The sequence below is a fragment of the Gigantopelta aegis genome, chromosome 15 (genome assembly GCF_016097555.1).
Source record: "Gigantopelta aegis isolate Gae_Host chromosome 15, Gae_host_genome, whole genome shotgun sequence".
NCBI lineage: Eukaryota > Metazoa > Mollusca > Gastropoda > Neomphalida > Peltospiridae > Gigantopelta > Gigantopelta aegis.
The window spans coordinates 39,041,573-39,057,169 of NC_054713.1; the positions used below are offsets into that span (position 1 = coordinate 39,041,573).

The window sequence follows — 15,597 nt, forward strand, 5'->3', positions numbered from 1 at the left end:
TAAAATAGGCCATGATTAAAAATTCACTAGCCATTTAAAATATGGCCATGATTAAAAATTCACTAGCCATTTAAAATATGGCCATGATTAAAAATTCACTAGCCATTTAAAATATGGCCATGATTAAAAATTCACTAGCCATTTAAAATATGGCCATGATTAAAAATTCACTAGCCATTTAAAATAGGCCATGATTAAAAATTCACTAGCCATTTAAAATATGGCCATGATTAAAAATTCACTAGCCATTTAAAATATGGCCATGATTAAAAATTCACTAGCCATTTAAAATATGGCCATGATTAAAAATTCACTAGCCATTTAAAATATGGCCATGATTAAAAATTCACTAGCCATTTAAAATATGGCCATGATTAAAAATTCACTAGCCATTTAAAATATGGCCATGATTAAAAATTCACTAGCCATTTAAAATATGGCCATGATTAAAAATTCACTAGCCATTTAAAATAGGCCATGATTAAAAATTCACTAGCCATTTAAAATATGGCCATGATTAAAAATTCACTAGCCATTTAAAATATGGCCATGATTAAAAATTCACTAGCCATTTAAAATATGGCCATGATTAAAAATTCACTAGCCATACTGTTAAATAAATACAATTTTACTAATAGTAATAATCGGATATGTCACCTTAAGATATACAGAGCTTAAAAATCCTTACTAAATAAACTTACATACAGCATTTAACAACTTCTTTTTCTCACTAGCCATCTGGTATAGTGATACTAGTTACTTACTAGCCCAACATTGAATATGACTAGCCATGGGTGTGGCCATAATCTAGAAATCTTGGTTTAGTAAAGGCGGGGGGATCTAGCTCAATCGGTAGAACGCTCGGCTAAGATGCTTTGGTCTCAAGATCTAATCACCTCAGTGGACCCATTCTCTGTGTTATTTCCTGTCTCAATCAGTGCCCCATGACTGGTATATCAAAGGCCGTGGTATGTGCTATCCTATCTGTGGGATGGTGCATAAAAAGATCCCTTGGTACTAATGGAAAAATGTACTGGGTTTCCTCTCGAAGACTGTCAAAATGACCAAATGTTTGACATCCAGTAGCCGATGATTAATAAATCAATGTGCTCTAGTGGTGTCATAGAACAAACCAAACTGTTTTTTGATGAAATGTCAAAATAACCATTTGTAATTAGACACCAGTTGCTAATATTTAGAAATGTTGTTCCTTGCATGGCGAATATTTTCTCAAAGTGCTTGACGTTTAAAAGCATGGTAAACAGTTTCTGAACCGTCCTTTGATTTGAGGCTGATAGGTGCTGAGTTCACATCCCAGTACTGGCTTTCACCCAGAGCAAGTTTAATAAGACCACTACACACGACTTCTCTCTCACTATAACCATATGTCTGACACCATATAACCGTAAATAAAATGTGTTGTGTGCGTTGTTAAATAAAACATTTCTTTCTTTCTTTCTCTCTCACTAATTTTTCTTTCTGTATCAACTAATTCACTGTCCTGGACAGACAGCCCAGATAGCTGAGGTGTGTGTGTGTGTCCAGGACAGCATGCTTGAACCTTAATTGGATATAAGCATAAAAATAAGCAGTGATGAATATGCAGGTTTCTGAATTGGTATGGTGTGGATATACAAAATAGCAAACAAATGCGATCATTTAAATAGAATTAAGAAGAAGAAATGTTTTATTTAACGACACACTCAACACATTTTAATTACGGTTATATGGCGTCAGACATATGGTTAAGAACCACTCAGATAAAGAGAGAGGAAATCTGCTGTCGCCATAGATTGGGCTACTCTTTCCGATTATCAGCAAGGGATCTTTTATATGCACCATTCCACAGACAAGGTAGCACGTACCATGGCTTTTGATATACCAGTCGTGGTGAACTGGCTGGAACGAGAAATAGCCCAATGGGCTTACCAATGGGGATCGATCCCAGACCAACTGTGCATAAAGCGAGTGCTTTACCACTAGGCTACGTCCCGTCTGTGATTTAAATAGAAAATACAGAAAACATTTTGTTTTTTAAATTTCGATCAGTGACAGTTGAAAAGTTTTAGTAGCAACTACAATTTAACATTTTAGAATTATATAGCAATCACTGGAATTTGCAAATGACACAAATCTCAAATCGATACCGAACAAAAATGTTCCTTGAAATAAAAAATAATTTGACATGGACTTGAATTGTGTTTTCCCTCCTATTGTTATATTAAGAAAACAAACACATGTTTTTACTCATTATTTTTTAATGTCCCTATTACACAGAGCATACAAGTTTCTATACGCTGCCATGACAACCAACCCAGATACTGCATTCCTCCATCTTAGTCCCTCCATAGCAACGAGCATATCAAGTCATTAATAATAAATTATAGTTGTAAAGATTTTTCTCTGCGTAAAGATTTTGTTTATTTTGCTTCTATTGAATGCGAATTTCCCACGGACTGAAAGATAGGATAGAGTACCTTTGGTATTGTACGATCGATCTTTTAGTAGATTTTTTTTGATGTTTCACTTCATTCTTTGAGCCCTATTCACCTTTTACTGATCACTAGAACGGTTCGCATTGTTGCGTTCATTGTATAACGGGTGGTATGTTTTTCAGTGGACATGTTTTGTGTCTAGGAGCCGTTCCAGAAATGGGGAAGTTGGGGTATATTGCTCCAGAAATGGGGAAGTGGGGGTATATTGCTCCAGAAATTAATAAAAGGGAAGTTATTCCAGAAATGTAACAGGGGTTTTCTTTTAGAAATATAGGGGAGTTTTCTTCCAGAAATGAACAAGGAGTTTTCTCCCAGAAATTGAGGGGGGGGGGGGGGGGGGGGGGGGAGGAGTTATTGCAGAAATGGACAGGGAGTTATTGCAAAAATGGATGGGGAGTTATTCCAGAAATGGAGGGGAGCTATTCCAGAAATGGAGGGGTGGGGGTATATTGCTCCAGAAATTAATAAAAGGAAAGTTATTCCAGAAAAGGAAAGGGAGTTTGCTTCTAGAAATGGAGGGGGAGTTTTCTTCCAGAAATTGAGGTGGGGAGTTTTCTTCCAGAAATTGGGGGGGGGGGGGGGGGGGGGGGGGGGGTGTTCTTCCAGAAATGCAGGGGAAGTTATCCTGAAAATGGAGTAAGAGGTATTCCAGAAATAGAGAGGGATGTATTCTAAAAATGGGGTGGGAGGTATTCCAGAAATAGAGGGGGTCGTTATTTCAGAAATGGAGGAGTTATTCCAGAAATGGAAGGGGAGTTATTGCAAAAATGGACGGGGAGTTATTCCAGAAATGGAGGGGAGCTATTCCAGAAATGGAGGGGTGGGGGTATATTGCTCCAGAAATTAATAAAAGGAAAGTTATTCCAGAAAAGGAAAGGGAGTTTGCTTCTAGAAATGGAGGGGGAGTTTTCTTCCAGAAATTGAGGTGGGGAGTTTTCTTCCAGAAATTGGGGGGGGGGGGGGGGGGGGGGTTCTTCCAGAAATGCAGGGGAAGTTATCCTGAAAATGGAGTAAGAGGTATTCCAAAAATAGAGAGGGATGTATTCTAAAAATGGGGTGGGAGGTATTCCAGAAATAGAGGTGGTCGTTATTTCAGAAATGGAGGAGTTATTCCAGAAATGGAAGGGGAGTTATTGCAAAAATGGAGGAGGGGGAAGGGAGTTATTGCAGAAATTGATGGGGAGTTATTCCAGGAATGAAGGGGGGATACTTGCTGTCTATAGGATGCTGCATGTAAGGGTTAGGGTTAGGGTTGGGTCAGGGTCAGGGTCAGGATTAGGGTTAGGGTTAGGGTTAGGGTTGGGGGTTAGGGTTAGGTTGGGGGGACCGGGCGGATATTTTTCCAAATGAGAAAAAGCACAATCAGTTGAATGGATCCACTGAGGTGATTCGATCCTGCGATGTAAGCACCTTGAGTGAGCTCTCAACTGACTGAGCTAAATCCTGCCCTAAACATTCCTTCATTCCTTTCTTTGATTACTTATAGGGATTACAAAAACCACCCACCCCCTCCAATGTAACCCATTGTGGAACAGCCCCTAATAAACACTAGAATGTTTCTTTAGTGTTGAGTGTTGTTGACAGCCATTATGTTCACTTTCCACATTCATTCATTAATGAAATTCAGCATTCCTTAGTGAGTTGCTTATCAATGAATGTAGATCTGTGTTTTCTCCGCTTCATTGATTACACACACATACAATGAGCTTAGTGCACAAAGCTCAAAACATGACAGACAGTAGACCATGTCCAAACAAGCATTGAAAAAAAAAAAGAAGAAAAAAAGAAAAGAAATCCTGTTGTGGCATGTATATGTACTTATGTGGAGGTCCGGGTCTGGTACCCTCCACTTCAGTGTGTGTTACTACAAATTAGTAATTACCGTAGTTTTGTATGTTTATGTGTTTTATATATGAGACAGAGACAGACACAGAGAGACAGACAGAGAGACAGAGACAGACAGAGAGACAGACAGAGAGACAGACAGAGACGGAGAGAGAGACTTAAAGATAGAGAGAGAAAAAAGTAAAAGAGGGAGAGGGAGGGAGGGAGGGAGGGAGAGGGAGGGAGGGGGAGAGAGAGAGAGAGAGAGAGAGAGAGAGAGAGAGAGAGAGAGAGAGAGAGAGAGAGAGAGAGAGAGAGAGATATGGTAAGAGACAGCGAGAGAAAGAGCGAGAAAGAGAAAGTAAGAGAGAGAAAGATTAAAAGGGAGAGAGACAGACAGAGAGACAGACAAACAGAGATAGTGTGTTTTTGTGTTGTGTTATGCTGTGTTGTACTGCGTTTTGTTGTCTTGCATTATGTATATGTTCTTGAGTGTGTATGTGTGTGTGTGTGTGGCTTTTTTTCCTATGTCATATCTGCGTATATGTGTTTGCAGTGTTTAGTTTTCCCTGTGTCATGTCCGTGTACATATCTTGGTGTCAGTGTGTTTTTGTGTATTTATAAATATAAAAGGTCTGTGTGCATACGTGCGTGCCTACATTCATTATCTCCATTGTCCACCCCTCCAGTTAGCTTATGTTTTATATTTGTGAACCATTTAGCCTCAAAAGAAATACCTGCATTAATTTCTTATTCATAAAATCTGTAATGTATGTTATGACCTTTTTGTGCCCCCCAGTCTGCGTTGGTGATAGACCATCAGGGTTTGGCCACCTCAGAGTGATAGAGTTATCGCTTGGTCTGTCCTGTTACTGACCTGTCATGAAGGAGTGGAATATTTCCGTGGTAATGGGGAATACGTGTGACAAGTACAGTGAACTATCTTCAAGTGGGAACCTGTTTTAATTAAGCAGTGTTCTCATGTTATGATTTTTCTAGTAATGACTCGTAGTAGCGACTAGAATCGTGTCCTGTGGGAAGATGTTGCGTCATAATATTGACCACATTTTAAGAAGTACATATATATTAGATTTTATGGATCCAAGAATTTCAAACATGTTGATGTATTTGTAGAAAATAAAATCACCCTACAAAAAACTCCAAACCAAAATAAAACAAAACTAATAAAATGAAACAAAACTTAAGTAAAACTCAACAAAACAAAACAAAACAAAACAACACTAGACTAGACTAGACTACTAAAACTCAACGAAACAAAAACAATAACAAACAAACCCCCAAAAAACAAAACAAAAAAACAATGCTAAACTAAAAAAAATAATAATAAAAAATTAAAAAAAAAAAAAACCCAAAGGGAGTGTACTTTAATGATTGACCAAGAGCTTGTGATTTACAGTAAGAACTAACAAAATGAAACAAAACTAAAACTCAATTAAACTGAAACTAAAACTAAAAAACTGTGTGTCTGTGGTGTGTCTGTGTGTGTGTGTGTGTATCTGTGTGTGTATGTGTCTGTGTGTGTATATGTGTGTGTCTGGTGTGTGTATGTGTGTGTGTGTGTCTGTGTGTGTGTGTGTGTGTGTGTGTGTATATGTGTGTGTCTGTGTGTGTGTGTATCTGTGTGTGTGTGTCTGTGTGTGTGTGTGTGTATGGTGTGTGTGTGTGGGGGGGGTATTGGGGGTTGAAGGGGTAAATTAAATATATTTTCATGACTCAAAAGCTTTGCTTGCCACTGTCTAGAACACGTGTACATTCCTGCACTCATAATATGAATGACAGGACCCCCCCCCCCCCCCCCCCCATTCCAAGATGCGTCCTAAGAACGTGATGACTGTGAATTAACCCTTGTGTTTCTGATGACCCACCTTTGACTGAGGATGTCGACTGGAGGTATTTTGTGTTTTATCAGACAGCCGCATTTCACAGTCTGATGACATCAAAAAAGAAATGTGTAGTGTGAGACCCCATTCAAACACTGAAGTTTGTCATGAATAAAGCTGTAAAGAGGCTCTCTTTGGGTATATGCTGGGGTTTTTTCTTTAAAAAGAAGAAGTTTGTTTGTTTAATGACACTACTAGAGCACATTGATTAATTAATCATGAGATATTGGATGTCAAATATTAGGGAATTCTAAGAGGAAACCTGCTACATTTTTCAGTTAGCAGCAAGGGATCTTTTATTTGCACTTTATCACAGACAGAACAGCACATACCACAGCTTTCGAAATGCCAGTCATGAGGGACTGGTTGGGATGGGGAACGCCTGGTCAGAGAATGGGTCCACCGATGTGGTTTGATCCTAAGACTTATACACCTTAGGCAAGCACTCTACCGACTGAGCTAAATCCTACGCCCCCCCCCCCCCCCCCCCCCCCCCCCCCGTTACAACCCCTGCAATTAAGAAAATGTCCACGCAAAAAAAAAACCATCAGTGAAAAAAACAACTAATATGGTCCAAGGTAAAAAAATTGAGAATTAAAAACTGCAGCAATTTCCACGGCATTGCTGATTGTCGTGGGCAGTTGCAGGGGTTGCATTATCAAATGCAGAGTTTAATAAAATGTTTTATGTGCATATTAGAACAATTTTAACACAAGTAAGGTTGCCTCCATCTTAGAAAATCATCAAATCATTATCAAACTGACATTGGACATCTATGTTAGTGGTAAAGCGTTCACTTGAGGCGTGGTCGGTCTAGGATCGATCCCCGTCAGTGGACTCATTGGGATATTTCTCGCTCCAGCCAGTGCTCCACAACTGGTGTAACAAAGGCCGTGGTATGTACTATCCTGTCTGTGGGATAGTGCATATAAAATATCCCTTGCTGCTAATCAAAAAGAAGTGGTGACAGCGGGTTTCCTTTCTCTATATCTGTGTAGTCCTTAACCGTATGTCTGATGCCATATAACCGTAAATAAAATGTGTTAAGGGCGTCGTTAAATAAACCATTTCCTTCTTCTTCTTCTACGTTGGTGGCTTGCAACTGCCTCGTACCAGGTGTAAATTTTCATCATAATAATTTACGATGTTAGTAAGCGATGTCACCTCATGGAATGGGCTGGCAATCAAAGGAAAAAGTTATGGTCCTGATAGTACCAACAGGTATTTATGACAACAGTAATGCTGAGATTGTTTCGTGGTAAAAAAAGAACAAAAGAAAGAAAGGGGGTTGGGATGTAGCCCAGTGGTTGGTCTAATATCGATCCCCGTCAGTGGGACTCATTGAGCTATTTCTCGTTCCAGCCAGTGGACCACGACTGGTATATCAAATGCTGTGCTATGTACTATCATGTCTGTGGAAAAGTGTTTATATAAAATATTCTTTGGTGTTAGTGGAACAATATTGCTCTCTATAATCTTGACTAAATGTCCAAATTACTAAATGGTTGACATCCGATAGCCGATGATTAATAAATCAATGTGCTCTAGTGGTGTCGTTAAACAAAAGAAAACTTTAACGTTTTAGTGAAAGCGAAGTGTTTATAGCGGCTGTATACCCACCGACTTAAAACTCTCTCGTATTGGGAGGCCGGTACCGAGATACGAACCCAGTACCTGTTAGCCTCAATTCTGATGAGTTAACCATTACACAACGTAGACCGGTAACGTTTAATAATGGCCTGAACATCACCATCCCATATTGCTTTAGGGGTAGGATGTAGCCCAGTGGGCTGTTTCTTGTTCCAGCCACAACTGGTATATCAAAAGCCGTGGTATGTACTACCCTGTCTGTGGGATGTTGCTTATAAAAGATCCCTTGCAGCCAATCGAAAAGAGTAGCCCATGAAGTGGCGACAGCGTGTTTCCTTTCTCAATATCTGCGTGTGGTCCTTAACCATATGTCTGATGCCATATAACCACAGATAAAATGTGTGGAGTGTGTCATTAAATAAAACATTTCCTTCCTTCTCATATTGCTAACAGAATGCTGTGTCATTCTCTGTATACCCTAAGGGGGCCCCCCAGTGAAGTGAGTAGGGTCTGGTTTCAGTGTCTGTCTCTCACAGGACTGCAAGATGTAGGTCAGGGTGGGTCGCGACCTTAGATTGACTCTGGGGGGAGTAGGCCACAAGGTGCAAACCAGCCACAGATGTAGATCTATAGTTTCAGGTTGAAATGCTGTGGGGGTGGGGGTGGAATTGGGGGTGGGGGATGAGGGAGTGTGTAGGGGGGTAGGGGAAATGAGAAGTCTTGGGGTTTTTTAATACCCTGTTGTGTGTCAGACATAAGACATGGGAGAAAAGATCTACCAGTATTTCATGTACAGCATGATATCCTGTCAGATGTTTGTGCAGGAATTTCGTGCATGGTGGGTGGGAGTGTCTAGACGGAGGTGGGGGTCTACACTGTGGCAAGCAAAGTTTATAGGGAGGGGGGGTCAAGTCATGCGCCCCAAGAAAATATATTGAAAAAAATAAAAGAAAATGTGCTTGAGCAAGGAGGTATTACACTGGCATAGGAAATGGGGGGGGGGGGGCAAGGGGGGCTTGTCCCTCCCACTTTTCAGATATTTTGCTTTATATTTGCTTTATAATAGTGTAAAAGTGTGTAAATATAAAAGTGTGCCCCCCCACTTTTTGACACCTTCCTATGCCACTGTATCATATCTCTTCCCCCCCCCCCCCCCCCCCCCCCCCACCCCCCCCCCACCCCCCCCCCCCCCCCCCCCCCGTTTTCTCACTCACCTCGGTGCATACCTTCACATTAGGCCAAACAAAATAAATTTCTGGTCTCTGATTAGCGTGTGCGTCGATTATGACCCTTGAGTGTCAAAGATTGGTTTTTTTTTTAATTTGCTGCAGTTTGCCGTCGATTTGTTTGCGAGGACATAAAACCGCATTTGGAGCCAAAATGGTCTATATGCTGGCTTGGACAATTATCATTCTTTAATTTCTCTCTAAAACAGGTCCTGTTGTTCTGAATGAGTAGCATGGCTTTTTTTTTTTAAATATTTGCGGCCAAAGCAGAAGTCCTATAAGTTGCCGTGGAAACCTTTTAGGAAAATATTTAGGGTACCAAGGCAAGGGAGGGGGCACCATGGCCATTGAGGATGGACCAAGGCAGATGAGGACACTGGCGTAGGAAGTGGTGGTGGGGGGGGGGGGGAGCAAGGGGGCCCCCCTTTTCAGAAATTTTTGCTTTATATTTGCTTTATAATAGTGTAAAAGTGTGTAAATATAAAAGTGTGGGGTCCACCCACTTTTTGGCACCTTCCTATGCCACTGGAGAAGGATTTGAAAAAATCACCTTAAATATACCCACTTTTTCTGTGTATTCCATGAAGAAAAAAAAGAAAAAAAAAAAGATTCTGAAACTTTGGTTTGACCAGAGACCGACTGTTTCTTTTTGCCTTACTGGAAAATTGGAAGGAAGGAAATGTTTTATTTAACGACGCACTCGACACATTGTATTTACGGTTATATGGCGTCGGACGTATGGTTAAGGACCACACAGATAATGAGAGAGGAAACCCGTTGTCGCCACTTCATGGGCTACTCTTTTTGATAAGCAGCAAGGGATCTTTTATATGCACCATCCCACAGACAGGTTAGTACATACCACAACCTTTGATATGCCAGTCGTGGTGCACTGGGTGGAACGAAAAGTAGCCCAATGGGTGGAATATTGGTCTCTCATTGAATAAAGGTCTATGCTTTGGCTTCCCAACCTAACATCATCTATGTTTTTGATGATAATAATTTAAAAAAAAATCAAAAAATCATTCTCTTCAATAAAGGACTAAAAAAGAATAATCCAAATTTCATTCATTTCAACTTATTTTCATGCTTACGGTATATCCAATTAAGGTTCAAACACGCTGTCCTGGGCACACCATAGCTATCTGGGCTGTCTGTCCAGGACAGTGGATTAGTTGGTTAGTGGTTAGTGAAACAATCCAAAAACAGCACCAACGTTATCAACAGCAATAGCAACAACAAAAACAAACGCACCTCTAAAGATTGGTTCAGGCAGAATTCCACCAGCCACAAAATAAAATTTTGAATGTAAAATTAAAATTATGTTTTTTAAAGTGTAACTTGCAGTTATCACCCCTACCCAACCCCCCCCCCCCCCCCCCCCCCACCTGCATACACTTTATATGATCATTAATGATGTGGAAACTGTGACTTTAATTCGTGTCCCAAATGCCAGTGAACAGTTTATCAGTAATGTATTCATTGACCTGTTTCATATCAATTAGCATTATGCCGATTATCACCGGCAACCCATTTGTCTTGTGTTTATATTAAATTAGTTAATGAAATGGTGAATACTTGCGGAGCAAGACTGCGCACACATTTGTTTTCCCCAGGGTGGGTCTGTGTTTATGTGATAAAATGAATGTCTTAAAGGGACGGTGCTGGGTTTGCAGTCATTGTTGCGACTAACAGTCTTTTTGGCAACTACAATCACATATTAAAGAAAGAAAGAAATGTTTTATTTAACGACGCACTCAATACATTTTATTTACAGTTATATGGCGTCAGACATATGGTTACGGACCACACATATTTTGAGAGGAAACCTGCTGTCGCCACTACATGGGCTACTCTTTCCGATTAGCAGCAAGGGATCTTTTATTTGCACTTCCCACAGGCAGGTTAGCACAAACCATGGCCTTTGTTGAACCAGTTATGGATCACTGGTCAGTGCAAATGGTTTACATGTACCCATTGAGCCTTGCGGAGCACTCACTCAGAGTTTGGAGTCGGTATCTGGATTAAAAATCCCATGCCTCGACTGGGATCCGAACCCAGTACCTACCAGCCTGTAGACCGATGGCCTAACCATGACGCTACCGAGGCCAGTCATATTAAACAGGAGAGAAAGGTTGGTGGGGAAGAAAGAGGCCTGTTTTCCCATTACTTGAAGGAAGCAAAAAAGTTTTTTATTTATCGACGCACTCAATTTATGCTTATTATGGCGTTGGACATATGGTTATCCCATATGAGTAGCCCATGAAGTGGCGACAGTGGGTTTACTCCCTCAATATCTGTGTGGTACTTAACCATATGTCCGACGCCATATAACCGTAAATAAAATGTGTTGCGTGCTTCATTAAATAAACCAGTTCCTTCCTTGCTATACCAGTTGTGTATAAAGACACACAACTGTAATAGCTCTTTTTGCCCACAATAAGGAACTTCTACTGTAAATAATATTGAAATATTGAAATAAGGCCCCCCCTCGCCTCCCCCCCCCCCCCCAAAGAAAAGAGTCTTGTCTCTGGTCAGACCAAAGTTTGAGAATTGATGTCAAAGTGCGGCTTTTTTTTTTTTTTAAAGCATGATTGCACAGAAAAGGTGAGTATATATATTTTTTGTGTCCTCTTCATCTGCCTTGGTCCATCGTCAATGGCCATGGTGCCCCTGCCGCCCCTGCCACCCCCCTGCCGCCCCTGCCGCCCCTGCCTTTGCCTTGGTACCCTAAATATTTTCCTAAACAGTAACACGGGGGTTTCTGTACAACCCACAGGTTACTCCTACAAAAATCAAAGTCATACCATGTGTGTGTGTGTGTGTGTGTGTGTGTGTGTGTGTGTGTGTGTGTGTCTGTGTGTCTGTGTGTCTGTGTGTCTGTGTGTCTGTGTTTGTGTGTGTGTATAAAAATGTTGACACGCGCTGACCAGAGACCAGAATTTAATTTTTTTTTGCCTATCATACTTCCCCGCCAAATTACAATTATAATTAGTATTATTACTAGTATTATTTTTCTTTTTTTGTGAACGATACAGAGGTGTGGGCTGTAGAAAATAACCACCCACTAACAAGGCCACTGCTAACGAATTACAACTCGTTGACACTGGACGATAATTACCATAAGGAATGCGAGCCTACGCATTTTAATTCTGACACAGCAGCTGGCCGTGGCAATAATAATGCGAGGCATGAGCGCTATTCTCGACTGTAAATTGCATATTGATATTTCTGCAGCCGGTTATAGAACGTTAATGCACGCTAGTTTTGTATTATTACACATGTATGCGAGTGCGGTAACGGCAGTGGACTCAAAATGGAGGAAATATTTTTCATTGTATTGAAAGCACCATATGCTGGGAGTTATAGTCCAACATGCATTCCTTTCTTTTGTATTAAAGTATGTGACAGCTAAGCCAACTGGGATATTGTGTTAAAAGCAAGAAACAAACAACTGCTAGAGGCATCTTAGTGTCTTAGTTTAGGCAGGGTGAAATTTACTCCATAAAATTAAAGTTGAAGTTTGTTTTGTTTAATAACACCACTAGAACACATTGATTATTAATCATCGGCTATTGGATGTCAAACATTTGGTTTTTCTGACATATAGCAGAGGAAACCCGCTACATTTTTTCCATTAGTAGCAAGGGATTTTTTGTATGCACCATCCCATAGACAGGATAGCACATACCAAAACCTTTGATATGCCAGTCATGGTGCACTGGCTGGAACGAGAAATAGCCCAATGGGTGGATGGATGGATGAAATGGATGGATGGATAAAGTTGCATGAATTGATGGTGGGATGAATGAATGGATGTATTCATGGTTGGATGGATGGATGAAAGAATGGATGGATGGATGAAAGAATCATGGATGAATGAAAGAATACATGGATGAATGGATAGATAAATGATTGATTGATGGATCAATGGATGAATGAATTCATGGATGGATGGAAGGATGGATGGGTGAATGGATGGATGGACGGATGGATGGATGAATGGATGGATGGATGGATGAAAGAATCATGGATGAATGAAAGAATACATGGATGAATGGATAGATAAATGATTGATTGATGGATCAATGGATGAATGAATTCATGGATGGATGGAAGGATGGATGGATGGATGGGTGAATAGACAGATGGATGGATGAAATGGATGGATGGATGGATGGGTGGGTGGATGGATGAATACATGGATGGATGAATACATGGATGGATGGATGGATGAATACATGGATGGATGAATACATGGATGGATGGATGGGTGAATAGACAGATGGATGGATGAAATGGATGGATGGGTGGGTGGGTGGGTGGGTGGGTGGGTGGATGGATGGATGAATAAATGGATGGTTTGACCATGAACCAAAAAAACCCAACCCATAGCCCACCTGGTATTATATATATTATATATATAATATATTTCATAAATAAATACAAAATTAAATAAAATCCAGTGCATACAGCTGACCATCGTTAAAAGTAAAATGGTGTATACAGCTGTGTATACAGCAGTATTTTATTTTAAACCCCTAATACCCATACACATAGCTATACAAAAAACTCTTCACTTTCTATACATACATGTAGCTGAAAGTCTCTGTGTACAGATTTATGGCTTAATTACTTTTCTTTTCTATACGAAGGGGGAGGAATCATTGTTTGACGACATGTTGTAGATCTAAATAGAAATCTTGTTGTAATTTAGCTACAAGTGTTGGTTATTTCCACCACACAGGAGTGGTGAGTGCAATAATTGACAATATGGCCACCATTTGGTGTTAGTGTTGCCAGTCCCCACGATCACTGCCACATGTGCAGTTATTGATTTTGTTTTACTGTATATGCGGCCGCCGCCGCTTTGTTGATATTCTGTCTGTGTCCAGGGTGATGCAATGTCTGGTTTCGCTCAGTGGCCCTTCTCTGGTGTAGTGTGGCAAGAGTTATCTCCCATGTTTGAAAAATGTCATTTATTATTTCATTTCATGTCAACTTATTTTTCGTGCTTATATCACTGGTGTAGGAAGCGGATGGGGGGGAGGGGGGAGGTGGCATGCACCCCCTCACTTTGTAGCAGCAGCGATGGTTTTTATATATTTATACATGTATAAATACATATATATGTGTGTGTGTGTGTGTGTGTGTATATATATCAGGCGCAAAATGCGATATAAACCATTTTCTTTCTTTTTTTAGTTAAAGCCATTATTGTATGTCAGTAAGGGCTAATCATAGGCCCGCTGATTTGCTGCAAAACGCGATTGATCCTTATCAATTTGTATTGGGTAAATCCCATTTTTTATCAAAACACGATATATGCCAATTAAAAAAATAACTTTTACTGAAAATTAAAAAAATGGATATATCGCGTTTTGCGCCTAAACTCTTCATATGTATGTATGTGTGTGTGCCCCCCATACACACTTTCTGTACCTTTCTATGCCCATGTTATATCCAATTACGGTTCAAGCATGCTGCCCTGGGCACACACCTCAGATATCTGGGCTGTTTGTCCAGAGCAGAGGGTTAGTTGTTAGTGGTTAGAGAGAAGAGAGTGTAGTAGTCTTACACCTACCCACTGAGTCGTTAAAACTCACTTGGTGGGAGCCGGTATCCTGCTGCGAAATATATATCTATCTATCATAAAAATAATGTGCAAACTTTTGTATGAGGCGTGAGACATAGCCCAGTGGTAAAGCGTTCGATTGATACACGGTTGGTCTGGGATCAATCCCCGTCGGTGGGCCCATTGGGCTATTTCTCGCTCCAGCCAGTGCACCACGACTGGTCCCTAGACACTGTGTCTAGACACTAAAAAGACGTGCCTCTTTTATTAAGATCACAGGGTATTGTGTGATAACCTCAAATCGTAATGGACTTTACCAGCCTTATTACTGTAAGTAATTCTGTAAAACCCTTGATTAAGTAGACTTTCCCATCTAAAATCACAAAACTGACCAATTACGTAGTCCCAGAGAAAAGAAAAGTATCACTTGGGTATCGTGAGTGGTCGTTTTTGCCCGAACGTATCCTACCAATAGGCCTAATAATATGCATTTTTTCTTTGGATTTTTTAAAAGAAAAAAATACTATAACTCCATTTCGTTATATTGATGCAAATTGAAATATATTTAGTTAAATAGTTTATTATACTATCAAGTCATTTATGTTGTTTTACAAGTCAGGTTGTTGAAAGAGCAGCGCCTTGTCGTAAATTAGAGCATTTGTTTACACTGTGCATAATAGAGAAGTTGGACCTGAGCTGACGTCACTTTGCCCCAAGCTATACCACCGGACGTCACAAAAACGAAACAAAATGGTTGCCCCCAGTTAGCAGGAATAATCATGTTTTTTTATTAATTCTAAAATTACGCGTTTTCCAGTGGTTAAAGTGTCTGTATGTGTTGGTGGTCCGGGTATACATCTTTCCAACACATAAGGCTCTTGTTGGAGTTTAGTCTACCTTTAAATGAATTCTTATTTTTTGTCTTTTAGGTTTTCGAATTGACAGACTTCAACAAGAAACATTCATCAGTTGGTTTCAAACCGTTC

The 15,597-nt window shown here is 40.2% G+C and overlaps 1 protein-coding gene across 1 annotated transcript in view; it reads left to right on the forward strand.

The window, feature by feature from the left end:
• LOC121389964 (nucleolar complex protein 2 homolog) overlaps window positions 1-15,597 on the forward strand; it is a 214,504-nt gene that overhangs the window by 185,569 nt on the left and 13,338 nt on the right. The window contains 1 exon segment of the mRNA XM_041521642.1: window positions 15,541-15,597. This exon segment is cut by the window's right edge and continues 57 nt beyond it. Coding sequence (XP_041377576.1) covers window positions 15,541-15,597 — 57 coding nt within the window.